Genomic DNA, 14,010 nt, shown 5'->3' with positions numbered 1-14,010 from the left:
TGTTGCTGTGCGTGGGCTTTTTCTAGTTGCGGCGAGCGGGGGCTACTCTTTGTTGTGGTGCACAGGCTTCTCGTGTTGCGGAGCATGGGCTCTAGGTGCATGGGCTTCAGTAGTTGTGGCATGGGGGCGCAGTAGTTGTGGCTCACGGGCTTTAGAGCACAGGCTCAGTAGTTGCGGCACACGGGCTTAGTTGCTCCGTGGCATGCGGGATCTTCCCGGACCAGGGCTCAAACCCATTTACCCTGCATTGGCAGGCAGATTCTTAACCACTGTGCAACCAAGGAAGTCCCAGTAGTTATTTCTGATAGCATAAACTTCAAGTGTTGGTTGTCTTAATAAACAAAGAGAAAGAGCAGTAATAAAAAAGCAATACCATAGGTTGTGCTGTTATAGCAATTACAAATGCATATTTATAGGACACATGAAAAAACAGCTGTTCTAATGTTATATGAATGGCTTTGGACAAAAGCTCAGTGACTACATTATATCAATATTTGATTCCAGAAGTCCTGTATCTCAAACCCTTTGGAGGGGAATAAAGGTTATGTACTACTGTGTAAAAGAGGCATCTTGCACAAAGCCTCTGTTGGCAGACTCAGGTCTGAATGCTGCCCCTAATCTGTACCTCATCCCATCCTTCACAATCGCCCTGACCCCTGGATTTTATTTTATTTTTTTACCCTCCCATTATGCTGTTTATGTCCCTCTTTAGATGTAATGCACATATTTGATTTCCTGGCTGCACTGCTGAATTCTCTGCTGCAGCACTGCCTCCTTATCCACAGGGCATCTCTGAACTACCTTGGTAACTCTACTTCTAGACTGATTCAGTCTGTTCTGCTGGGATCCTTTGAGTCTGGAGCCTGAGAGCGAGCCAAGCAGGTTTTACTAGAGGTGGGGTTACCTTGAGGCTAATGAAGCTTAAGTTCAGGGTTCCACACTGCCATGGGCTCCAAAGAGATGCTGGGAGTTGTAGAGTGTTCTCAGTGGAGAGAGGAAGCCGGTTGCAGTCAGGAAGCATTTCTGTGTAAGCATTTCTGTTGTTCAAGAGACCTCAGAGAAAGGAAGTTGAATCTCTAAGGCTCCAGCATTTTATGATGATTTTATGATGATTTCTTGTACATTCTAAATAAATATTTACTTTTGTACCAAATTTTGCATTCCTAACTGCATTCTAATTCTTAGAGAAGACCGCCCAAATTGTATATGGTTCAGGCCACACAAAATCTGGATCGGTCGCTTGGTTTTACTAAATGAGATACCTGGGTGTTTTGCTAGTACTTATTTCTCTATATTTAGTAACAAATAATTTATATGCGTAAACAAACACTGAGAAGAATCTAGAGAATCCCTAAATCGTTCTAAAATCAATGCTTTGGTGATTGTTTTGTAAGAGAACTGGAACTTCCTGGCAGCCAGTATATTTCAATATTAATATTAGTGAATGCTCTAAAACTGGAACTCAGATACTGACTTCAGTTCTGTTCAAGTCTGCAAGCCTTTGTGAAATGCCTACTATGAGAGATGAAGGTGTTCGTCCAGGTTTTTTTTTTTTCCCCCAGAAAGTTTGAATTCAGTTTGAGTCATTTGAAATTAATTGTCTTAACAACGATATACTTTTAATTCCTTGGAACCATAATAGCAGTTCTCTTTAAAGAAATAAGAAATTGGAGCCAATGTGATAAATATGATTAAATGCCAAAGAACAACAATGATAAATTGTTGGCACCAGTCATTTGATGTCCTCTGAAACAAAGAGACTTGTCAGTCTGCCAGTGCTAGGAATTTCAGTGCAGAGGATATAAAATGAAAAGTATCCTTTGTCTTTTTAGTAAATAGTTTCATAGATGATGGTCATGGGTAACTTAGGGGTAACTATTTTTCAAACCAAGAAACCCTATATTGAAAATGAACTACTTCATGTTCATCATTTCATCATTCTCTTAAAATGTGTCATTAAGTCAGTGTCAAGTACTTGTGTTTGAGAAATATAGAATTCCTAAAAGACATGTCAGTATATCATGACATATACTGATAAATGTGTTGAAGAAGGACACATTCAGAGAAGGAAAGAGACTGATGGTTGGGGGAGTGCTATTTTAGAAAGGCTGTACTGTCTTCCTAGCTATCCCTTGAATGCGCCAAGCATATCCCCATCTCAGGTCCTTTGCACTTGCTACTGCTTCTGCCTGGAATGCTTTCTGAGAATTGCATCAGTTATTTTTCTCACTTCACTCCAGGCTCTGACCACCCTGTCAAAAGTAGCATCTTCTACCACTCTATTCCTTTTCCCTCTTCTTCATGTGTTCCTCACCATCGGACCTTGGGAACCGAATAGACTCAAAGAAATTCTTTGATAAATCCTTAGCTGTCTGAACTCTTACTACTTGCCCTCTGAAATTCAGGAATTGAAGATTTTAAAACTATCTCTCTCTTTTTTTTCTAATTTTATTTTTTGACCATGCCATGTGGCATGTGAGATCTTAGTTCCCCCACCAGGGATCGAATCTGTGCCCCCTGCACTGGAAGCACGGAGTCTTAACCACTGGACCACCAGGGAAGTCTCTAAAACTGTCTCTTGCTATTTGATCTGGATATATCCAAATCAGGGACCAAGTAATTTTGTGTAGTAAGGGGTACTTGTTTTCTTTGTAGCACTTGTCTTTGATTTGCTTGTCTTTCTGCCTGTTTATCTACCTGTCTTCCTCACTAAAACATTAGTTGCCTGGTGGCTGGGACTTTGTTTTTTTCACTGCTGTATCTTCATCACCTGGAACAGTGCCTGGCATCAATTCTCAGTAAATATGTGTTGAATAAATGTGTTAATACATGAATGAATCCATCTGACCCAATATCATCTAAATTTTTAAAATATGTGATTATATGGAAAAGGCTTATTTCACATTATTAAGTTTTAAGAAACAGGATATGGGATTATATACACAGTATGATTTACATTTTAAAATTTTTGGATCTTTGCATGTGTTTATTTATTCTTTTTTATTTTTAATTAATTAATTTATTTTATTTTTGGCGTGTTGGGTCTTCGTTTCTGTGCGAGGGCTTTCTCTAGTTGTGGCGAGCGGGGGCCACTCTTCATAGCAGTGCGCAGGCCTCTCACTGTCGCGGCCTCTCTTGTTGCGGAGCACAAGCTCCAGACGCGCAGGCTCAGTAGTTGTGGCTCACGGGCCTAGTTGCTCCGCGGCATGTGGGACCTTTCCAGACCAGGGCTCGAACCCGTGTCCCCTGCATTGGCAGGCAGAGTCTCAACCACTGCGCCACCAGGGAAGCCCTATTCATTCATTTCTTGAAAGAAAACTTATTGAGCATCTCCTATGTATCCATTCTTTGTTACGTATTCTGTCATCTACAGTTTCATGGGAAGACAGATACTGAAATAACAGTAAATGAATGCCATCTTTCCACCTGCACTGCTCTTCAGCTATGTTGATCTTTCGGTTTCTCTAACTTCTTTGCACAGGTTATATCATTATGTGCTTAATATCTGTCTCCCTCTGTATTGTAAATTCTCTGAGGCTAGGGACCATGATACCATTTAATTATCAATACCTAGCTCAATGCCTAATATATAGTAGGTACTCAATAAACATTTGTTGGGTGAATGAATGAATGAATGAATGATTAGAAGAATTGTTCCTACGTAGTAGGAACACCATATCTAATCTTTAATGGAAGTTATGGGAAGTAAATTTCAAGCTACGATCTAAAGAATGAGGAGGAATTAGCAAGTGAAGAAGACCAGGCAGAGGTTGTGAAGCTAAAACTTAGATTTTATCCTAAAAGCAATAGAAGAGTTTTAAGCAAAAAAGTGGCACTATCAAACCAATTTTCACTGGTGTTAGGAACACACTGTATGGGCAGTGCTAGACCAGAGAGATTGGTTGGGAGACTTTAGTGATAGATGCCTGTGGCCTATGTTTGGTTCTTGGCCATGCTGAAAGAGAGACAGGGATACATTTGAGAGATTTTTAGAAGGCATAATCAGTAACTGGGGATAGCGAGGGAAAGGGAACAGTTAAGTATTATCCCAAGCCTTTGCCTTAGGTAACTAAGGGGATCCTAGGGCCTTTTACTGAAACTGGGGACTCAGAAGGAAGAACCACTTGAGGAGAAAAGAGCCTGAGGTACCCTTGAGCCCTATCTAATTGAGGCTGAGCATTAAGGACTTGGTTAAACAGCTGAATTTTCTAGATATAGATACTTAGAAAAGTGCCTGAAAAGAAATAATCAAAATGTTAATTTGGAACTCTAGGTATATTTCTAAAATTTTCTTATTAAGTTTTGGTTTTCATTATTAGTGTGTTTTATGAAGGAAAAATAATAAACTTAAAACAATTATATTAAGATCTGCTATAGGAAACACTGTACCAAAAACCACAAAGGACAATAAGCTAAGACCTCCTTAGGTAGAATACGGGCTATTTTCAGTGAAAATAAATGAGTGGTCCTGAACAGAAGTCCATTGTGCAAGGGGTTCGCCATTATGGTATGTGTGTGTTTTGTGGTGTCATTTGAAAATTTAACCTTATTGGTCAGAAAAGTTCTGCTAGAGGCAAAGATTGTTTCTTCTTCATCCATTTATCAGCCCTAAGCACAGACCCTGGCATTTACTAATGGTTCAAGTGAAAGCTATTATTTGTTATTAATTCATTTATTTTTGTTTATATCACTATTCACCACATTTGTTTATACAGTGATGTTATTTGTGTCATCTTGGTTTTTAGGTAGATTGGGGTCAACTGGACTATTTAGTTGTTGACATGCCACCAGGAACTGGAGATGTGCAGTTATCAGTCTCACAGAATATTCCTATTTCAGGTAACTCTTTTTTTTTTTTTTTTGGTAGTAAAATTGTTTCACAATGTTGTGTTAGTTTCTGCTGTACAATGAAGTGAATCAGCTATATGCACACCCATATCCCCTCCCTATTGGAACTCCCACCCCCCCATCCCACCCATCTAGGTTGTCACAGACCACCAAACTGAGCTCCCTGTGCTATATAAGGTTTCCACTAGCTATCTGTTTTACACATGGTAGTGTATTTATGTCAAACCTAATCTCCCAGTTCGTCCCACCCTCCCCTTACCCCCGTGTCCACATGTCCGTTCTCTACGTCTACATCTCTATTCCTGCCCTACAAATAGGTTCATCTGTACCATGTTTCTAGATTCCATGTATATGTGTTCATATATGATATTTGTTTTTCTCTTTCTGGTTTACTTCACTCTGTATGACAGACTCTAGGTCCATCCACATCTCTACAAAAGATCCAATTTCATTCCTTTTTATGGCTGAGTAATATTCCATTGTATATATGGGCCACATCTTCTTTATCCATTCATCTGTCAATGGACACTTAGGTTGCTTCCATGTCCTGGCTATTGTAAATAGTGCTGCAGTGAACATTGTGGTACATAATTCTTTTTGATGTGGTTTTCTCAGGGTATATGCCCAGCAGGGGATTGCTGGGTCATATGGTAGTTCTATTTTTAGTTTTTTAAGAAACCTCCATATTGTTCTCCCTAGTGGCTGGATCAATTTACATTCCCACCAGCAGTGCAAGAAGGTTCCCTTTTCTCCACATCCTCTCCAGCATTTATTGTTCGTAGATTTTTTGATGATGGCCGTTCTGACTGGTGTGAGGTGATACCTCATTGTAGTTTTGATTTGCATTTGTCTAATAAATAGTGATGTTGAGCATCTTATTGGTGAAATTTAGGTCTTTGGCCCATTTTTTAACTGAGGTGTTTGTTTTTTTGATATTGAGCTCCATGAGCTGTTTATATACTTTGGAGAGTAATCCTTTGTCCACTGATTCATTTGCAAATATTTTCTTCCAAACTGAGAGTTGTCTTTTCATCTTGTTTATGGATTCCTTTGCTGAGCAAAAGCTTTTAAGTTTCCTTAGGTCCCATATGTTTATTTTTGTTTTTATTTTCATTACTCTAGGAGGTGGGTAAAAAAGATCTTCCTGTAGTTTATGTCCAAGAGTATTTTTCCTATGTTTTCCTCTAAGAGCTTTTTTTTTTAACAACTTTATTGGAGTATAATTGCTTTACAATGGTGTGTTAGTTTCTGCTTTATAACAAAGCGAATCAGCTATACATATACATATATCCCCACTTCTCCTCCCTTTTGTGTCTCCCTCCTACCCTCCGTATCCCACCCCCTCTAGGTGGTCATAAAGCACTGAGCTCATTACCCTGTGCTATGCGGCTACTTCCCACTAGCTATCCATTTTACTTGTGGTACTGTGTATATGTCCATGCCACTCTTTCACTTCGTCCCAGCTTACCCTTCCCACTCCCCGTGTCCTCAAGTCCATTCTCTACGTCTGCATCTTTATTCCTGTCCTGCCCCTAGGTTCTTCAGAACCATTTTTTTTTTAGATTCCATATATATGTCTTAGCATACAGTATTTGTTTTTCTCTTTCTGACTTCACTCTGTATGACAGACTCTAGGTCCATCCACCTCTCTACAAATAACTCAATTTCATTTCCTTTTATGGCTGAGTAATATTCCATTGTATATATGTGCCACATCTTCTTTATCCATTCATCTGTTGGTGGACACGTAGGTTCCTTCCATGTCCTGGCTCTTGTAAATAGAGCTTCAGTGAACATTGTGGTACATGGCTCTTTTTGAATTATAGTTTTCTCAGGGTATATGCCCAGTAGTGGGATTGCTGAGTCGTAGGGTAGTTCTATTTTTACTTTTTTAAGGAACCTCCATACTTTTCTCCATAGTGGCTATATCAATTTACATTCCCACCAACAGTGCAGTGTAAGAGGGTTCCCTTTTCTCACACCCTCTCCAGCATTTATTTGTAGACTTTTTGATGATGGCCATTCTGACTGGTGTGAGGTGATACCTCATTGTAGTTTTGATTTGCATTTCTCTAATGATTAGTGATGTTGAGCATCCTTTCATGTGTTTTTTGGCAATCTGTATATCTTCTCTGGTGAAATGTCTGTTTAGGTCTTCTGCCCATTTTTCAATTGGGATGTTTGTTTTTTTGATACTGAGCTGCATGAGCTGCTTGTATATTTTGGAGATAATCCTTTGTCAGTTGCTTCATTAGCAAATATTTTTTCCCATTCCAGGGGTTGTCTTTTCATCTTATTTATGGTTTCCTTTGCTGTGCAAAAGCTTTTAAGTTTCATTAGGTCCCATTTGTTTATTTTTGTTTTTATTTCCATTTCTCTAGGAGGTGGTTCAAAAAGTATCTTGCAGTGATATATTTAATAGAGTGTTCTGCCTATGTTTTCCTCCAAGAGTTTTATAGTGTCCAGTCTTATATTTAGGTATTTAATCCATTTTGAGTTTATTTTTGTGTATGGTGTTAGGGAGTGTTCTAATTTTATTCTTTTTCATGTAGCTGTCCAGTTTTCCCAGCACCACTTATTGAAAAGGCTGTCTTTTCTCCATTGTATGTTCTTGCCTCCTTTGTCATAAATTAGGTGACCATATGTGCGTGGGTTGATCTCCAGGCTTTCTATCCTGTTCCATTGATCTATATTTCTGTTTTTCAGCCAGTACCATACTATCTTGATTACTGTAGCTTTGTAGTATAGTTTGAAGTTGGGGAGCCTGATTCCTCCAGCTCCATTTATCTTTCTCAAGATTGCTTTGGCTATTTGGGGTCTTTTGGGTTTCCATACAAATTGTAAAATTTTTTATTCTAATTCTGTGAAGAATGCCATTGTTAGTTTGATGGGGATTGCATTGAATCTGTACATTGCTTTGGGTAGTATAGTCATTTTCACAATATTGATTCTTTGAATCCAAGAACATGGTATATTTCTCAGTGTGTTTATGTCATCTTTGATTTCTTTCATAAGTGTTTTATAGTTTTCTGATTACAAGTCTTTCGCCTCCTTAGGTAGGCTATTCCTAGGTATTTTATTCTTTTTGTTGCAATGGTAAGTGGAAGCGTTTCCTTAATTTTTCTTTCTGATTTTTCATCATTAGTGTATAGGAATGCCAGATTTCTATGCATTAATTTTGTATCCTGCAACCTTACGAAATTCAATGATTAGTTCTAGTAGTTTTCTAGTGGCATCTTTAGGATTATCTGTGTATAGTATCATGTCATCTGCCAACAATGATAATTTTACTTCTTCTTTTCCAATTTGTATTGCTTTTATTTCTTTTTCTTCTCTGATTGCCGTGGCTAGGACTTCCAAAACTGTGTTGAATAAAAGTGGTGAGAATGGACATCCTTGTCTTGTTCCTATCTTAGTGGAAATGCTTTCAGTTTTTCATCATTTAGTATGATGTTTGCTGTGTGTTTGTCATATATGGCCTTTATTATTTTTAGGTAGGTTCCCTCTGTGCCCATTTTCTGGAGATTTTTTATCATAAACCAGTGTTGAATTTTGTCAAAAGGTTTTTCTGCATCTATTCAGATGATCATATGGTTTTTATTCCTTAATTTGTTAATATGGTGTATCACGCTGATTGATTTGCATATACTGAAGAATCCTTGCATTCCTGGGATAAATCCACTTGATCATGCTGTGTGATCATTCTAATGTGTTGCTGGATTCTGTTTGGTAGTATTGAGGATTTTTGCTTCTATGTTCATCAGTGATATTGGTCTGTAACTTTTTTTGTGATATCTTTGTCTGGTTTTAGTATCAGGGTGATGGTGGCTTCATAGAATGAATTTGGGGGTATTACTCCCTCTGCAGTTTTTTGGAAGAGTTTGAGAAGGATGGGTGTTAGCTCTTCTCTAAATGTTTGATAGAATTAGCTTGTGAAGCCATCTGGTCCTGGACCTTTGTTTGTTGGAAGATTTTTAATTACGGTTTCAATTTCATTACTTGTGATGTCTGTTTGTATTTTCTAATTCTTCTTGGCTCAGTCTTGGAAAATTGTATCTTTCCAAGAATTTGTCCCTTTCTTTGTGGTTGTTCATTTTATTGGCATATAGTTGTTTGTAGTAGTCTCTTATAATCTTTTGTATTTCTGCAGTGTCAGTTATGAATTCTTTTTCATTTCTAATTTTATTGATTTGCATCCTCTCCCTTTTTTTCTTGTTGAGTCTGGCTAAAGGTTTATCAATTTTGTTTATCTTCTCAAAAAACCAGCTTTTAGTTTTATTGATCTATTCTATTGTTTCTTCATTTCTGTTTTATTTATTTCTGCTCGGATCTTTATGATTTCTTTCCTTCTACTGACTTTGGGTCTTCTTTGTCCCTATTTCTCTAGTTGCTTTAGGTATAAGGTTAGATTGTTTATTTGACATGTTTCTTGTTTGTTGAAGTGAGAATGAATTGCTATAAACTTCCCTCGTTGAACTGCTTTTGCTGCATCCCATACGTTTTGGGTTGTTGTGGTTGTTTCCCCTGCATCGGCAGGCGGACTCTCAACCACTGCGCCACCAGGGAATTCCCCATTTCTATGTAATTTTTTATTTATTTGATTTCTTCAGTGATCTCTTGGTTATTTAGTAGCATGCTGTTTAGTCTCCATGTATTTGTGTTTTTTACAGTTTTTTTCTGTAATTAATTACCAGTCTTATAGCATTGTGTTCAGAAAAGATGCTTGATTCAATTTCAATTTTCTTAAATTTTCCAAGGCTTGATTTCTGAGCCCAGATTTGATCTATCCTGTAGAGTGTTCTATGTGCACTTGAGAAGAAGTATATTCTGCCACTTTTGGGTGGACAGTCCTATAAATAACAATTAAGTCCATCTTATTTAATGTATCATTTAAAGCTTGTTTCCTTATTTATTTTCATTTTGGATGATCTGTCCATTGGCGAAAGTGGGGTTTTAAAGTCCCCTTCTATGATTCTGTTACTGTCGATTTCCCCTTTTATGGCTATTAGCATTTGCCTTATGTATTGAGGTGCTCCTATGTTGGGCACATATATATTTATAATTGTTATATATTCTTCTTGGATTTATCCCTTGATCATTATGTATTGTCCTTCCTTATCTCTTGTAACAGTCTTTATTTTAAAGTCTATTTTATCTGATAAGAGTATTGCTACTCCAGCTTTCTTTTGATTTCCATTTGCAAGGAATATCTTTTTCCATCCCTTCATTTTAAGTCTGTATGTGTCCCTAGGTCTGAAGTGGGTCTCTTGTTGACAGCACATATACAGGTCTTGTTTTTGTATCCATTCAGCCAGCTGTGTCTTTTGTTTGGAGCAGTTAATCTGTTTATGTTCAAGGTTATTATCGATATGTGTGTTTTTATTACCATTTTTTAAATTGTTTTGGGTTTGTTTTCATGGGTCTTTTTCTTCTCTTGTGTTTCCGGCCTAGAGAAGTTCCTTCAGCATTTGTTGTAGAGCTGGTTTGGTGGTGCTTAATTCTCTTAGCTTTTGCTTGTCTGTAAAGCTTTTGATTTCTCTGTGAACCTGAATGAGATCCTTGGTTGATAGAGTAATCTCGGTTGTAGGATTTTATCTTTCATCACTTTAAGTACATCCTGCCACTCCCTTCTGGCCTGCAGAGTTTCTGCTGAAGAATCAGCTGATAACATCATGAGGATTTCTTTGTATGTTGTTTTTGCTTTTCCGTTGCTGCTTTTTTTCTTTGAATTTAATTTTCGTTAGTTTGATTAATGTGTGTCTTGGTGTGTTCCTCCTAAGGTTTATCCTGTATGGGACTCTCTGCACTTCCTGGACTTGGGTGACTCTTTCCTTTCCCATATTAGGGAAGTTTTCAACTATAATCTCTGCAAATATTTTCTCAGACCCTTTCTTTTTCTCTTCTTCTTCTGGGACCCCTATAATTTGAATGTTGGTGTGTTTAGTGTTTGCCCAGAGGTCTCTGAGATTGTCTTCAATTCTTTTCCCTTTATTCTGCTCCTTGGCAGTATTGTCTTCCAGCTCACTTATTCGGTCTTCTGCCTCAGCTATTCTGTTATTAATTCCTTCTAGTGTATTTTTTATTTCAGTTATTTTGTTGTTCATCGCTGTTTGTTTCTTCTTTAGTTTTTCTAGATCTTTGATAAACATTTCGTGTATTTTCTCCATCCGTGCCACCATTCTATTTCCGAGATTCTGGATCATCTTTACTATCATTACTCTGAATTATTTTTCAGGTATGTCACCTATTTCCTCTTCATTTATTTGGTCCTGTAGGTTTTTACCTTGCTCTTTCATCTGTGACTGCCCCCCCCCCCCCCCCCCCCCCCCCAGGCATTTTTTTTTGATGGGTGGGATAGTGTTCCTGTCTTACTGGTTGTTTGGCCTGAGGCTTCCAGCAGTGGAATTTGTAGGCTGTTGGTTAGAGCTGGGTCTTGGTGCTGAGATGAGGACCTCTGGAAGACCTCACTCAAATTAATATTCCCTGGGGTCTGAGGTTGTCTGTTAATCCAGTGGTTTGGGCTCAGAGCTCCTACCGCAGGAGCTCTGGCCCAACCCCGGGCTCACAAACCAAGATCCCGCAAGCTGTGCAGGGCGGAAGAAAAGAAAAGGAACAGAGCAATAACAAAGAGTGAAACATAAGATTAGAAAACTTGTTAGAAAGAATAAAAAATAAAAATATAGTTGAAACAACAAGCAGAAGGTAAAACAGAACCACAATAGTAAAAAAAGAGGGGAGGGAAAAAAAAAGCCAGAAAAGGCCTTGGCTGTGAGGGGCGGGGCTTAGGCAGGGGGTGGGGTTTAGGCAGTATGCGGAGCCTATGCTTAGGACCCATGGGGCTGGAAAAGACCCTGGGGGTGGGGTAAAGAGTGGGGCTTAGGCTCAGTGCAGCAGGAGGGGCCCAGGAGTGCCTCTGGCCTTGGAGGACCAGGTCCAGGACCCCAGCAGGTTCACTGGGCCCCAGTGGGCAGGGGAAACTCTAGGCATGTTGCCCCCCGATCCTCCGATCCCGAAGGGCCCCTTCTCATTGACGTTTCTTCTTCTCCACACTCTCCCCCATGCCTCTTGGAGCTATGCGGCCAGAGGAGGCCCCAGGAGGCAGAGGACCAGACCTGGACCCCCACAGCTGGAGGGGCCATTGCAGAATAAAGGACCAGGCCCAGAAGCCCAGCAGGCTTCTAGGGGCCTGAGTGGGCAGGGGAAATGCTAGACGCACTGCCCCCTGATCCTACAAGCTCCCCAGGTTCCCCAGGGGGTCCCGTGTGGGAACCCCTCCCTCCTCCCAGCCACCCTTCAGGGGCATGGGTCCTGTCTGGCCTTCACTTCTCCTCTTCCTTCACTCCCCCCACATCCTACCTGGTCACTCAGTGGTTCCTCCCCATCTCCTTGGGCATCAAGGTCCCCACCAGCGTCCACAGGTGCCCTAGTTGTGGAGAGATGCGAGTTCCACATCTTCCCATGCCGCCATCTTGACTCTGCCCCGCTATTTCAGGTAACTCTTAAAGTTTAAACTAATTTATGCTATCTTTGATGTTTTGTTATTGCCATGCAAAAAAACACATTCCATGACAGGCAAACATTTTTATCTCTTAAAAAACATTAAATTTTTTAAATTAAGAGACATATAAATTTACCTTTAGAGATCTGATTCATGAACTAAATTCTTCAAAATATTTCCAGAATAAACATGTTTACAAAACATAGACACTTTGAAAAGGTGGTGATGTATGTCTGTGTTCTAGAAAAGAAGTAGTGCTTAAGTATTGTTTAGGTAAAACATGGCTATTTAGTGCATAGCTCTCCAGCACTTATAGCATAGTGCTTGATATGTGGCAGGCACTTAGTAATAATTTATTGAGTAAATGCTGAATAAGAATATATATTGGGAAAATTTGGCTTTTTGATAAATACAACCATGGGAAAATTTGATATCCTGCTAATTAGTTAATGTTAAAGTTGAGAGCTGTAAACATTAGTTTACATCAAATGTGCAATACTTCAGTATGGTAGTGGATATGTTTTTTATGCTATGGATTTTAATGTTACTATTAGCTTTTATGTTGAATCTGTTTCTAAGGATTTTCCTAGATCCCAATGGAGAAATAGTTGTAAATCTCTCTTATATACATATGAGGACTTTGGGGAAAATAACTTAATTTTTAAATGTTTTTTTAAATCAGTTATTTATTGGTAATAAATAACCAAGAGATATCACTGACAATTATCAGAAGGTTTAGAAATTAAGTATTTGATAATATATACACATTGTTTGGAAATATTATAATGTCACTAATACTTACGTGTATTTTTGATGTTTTAGATAGATTTATAACCTTCCTGAAGTCTGAGGCTTTTTCTTTGTTGAGGCAAATTGTAAAGCGTGAAATGGGCTTAAAGTGAAATAACATAGGAAAATAATTCATCCTTTTTGTAGTAAGTGTTCTATATAATCTGCTTCTTTTTTTAAGTAGTTTTGGGACTTTTGTATTTTTAAATATTAAGAATGGTCACTAAGGTGGCTGGCAGCAAAGAGCCTGAGAGGGTGGCCTCCCCAGGGCCTCACCCGGCTGCTTGGTAGCCCAGGAGAAGGAGGAAGGAGAAAGGAGGCTCATGGATGTGGCAGCCCCTGCCCACAGTGGGGAGAGATACTTGAGACTACTGGTGGTGGCCACATGCAGCCCCTGATGGCTGCTGACTTTGCTGCTAGAACGCACCTGCTGGCCGGTGGGTCCTGAAGTCCAGGACACCTGGCGGCTGCTGGACTGCCACGCACTCTTCTTGTTCTTCCTGGTGGTGATGCGGGCAGGCTGCTCAAAGCCACCAAAATCCAGGTGTGCGAGCAACAGCAGCTTGTCAGAGATGTTCTGCAAATTCTCCCCAGCAGGCAGGTACAGGTAGTTCTTGGAATGCAGGGCTGAGGACATCATGCCCTGTCTGAACTCCTCTGAGTGGCTCTTGAACTTGAACTTGCCGAAGCGGGTGTTGTTGATTTGCAGGAAGTTCTTCATGGACTGAACAAGCTGCGGGTTCTGCTCCTGGAAGTTCTCTGGATCAGCCGTGTGGCTGACAAGGTCTTGGTGCTCCAGGCAGGTGTCAGGCCTGAGCCTCGGAGGTGGGAAACCTGAGTGCAGGACATTGGACCACCAGAGACCTCCTGGCCCC

General features: G+C 39.6%; 1 protein-coding gene across 1 annotated transcript in view; it reads left to right on the top strand.

Annotated features, from left to right (window-relative positions):
- Positions 1 to 13,248, top strand: part of LOC112391316 (iron-sulfur protein NUBPL-like) — a 180,055-nt gene extending 166,807 nt beyond the window's left edge. The window contains exons 8-9 of the mRNA XM_024732642.1: positions 4,746 to 4,839; positions 13,169 to 13,248. Of these exons, the coding sequence (XP_024588410.1) occupies positions 4,746 to 4,839; positions 13,169 to 13,248 (174 nt within the window). The remainder of the gene's footprint in view (positions 1 to 4,745; positions 4,840 to 13,168) is intronic.
- The last annotated feature ends 762 nt before the right edge of the window (positions 13,249 to 14,010 follow it).

The sequence above is a fragment of the Neophocaena asiaeorientalis genome, unplaced genomic scaffold, assembly GCF_003031525.2.
Source record: "Neophocaena asiaeorientalis asiaeorientalis breed wild unplaced genomic scaffold, Neophocaena_asiaeorientalis_V1.1 scaffold216, whole genome shotgun sequence".
Lineage (NCBI taxonomy): Eukaryota > Metazoa > Chordata > Mammalia > Artiodactyla > Phocoenidae > Neophocaena > Neophocaena asiaeorientalis.
This window is presented reverse-complemented; position numbering and strand designations above follow the sequence as displayed.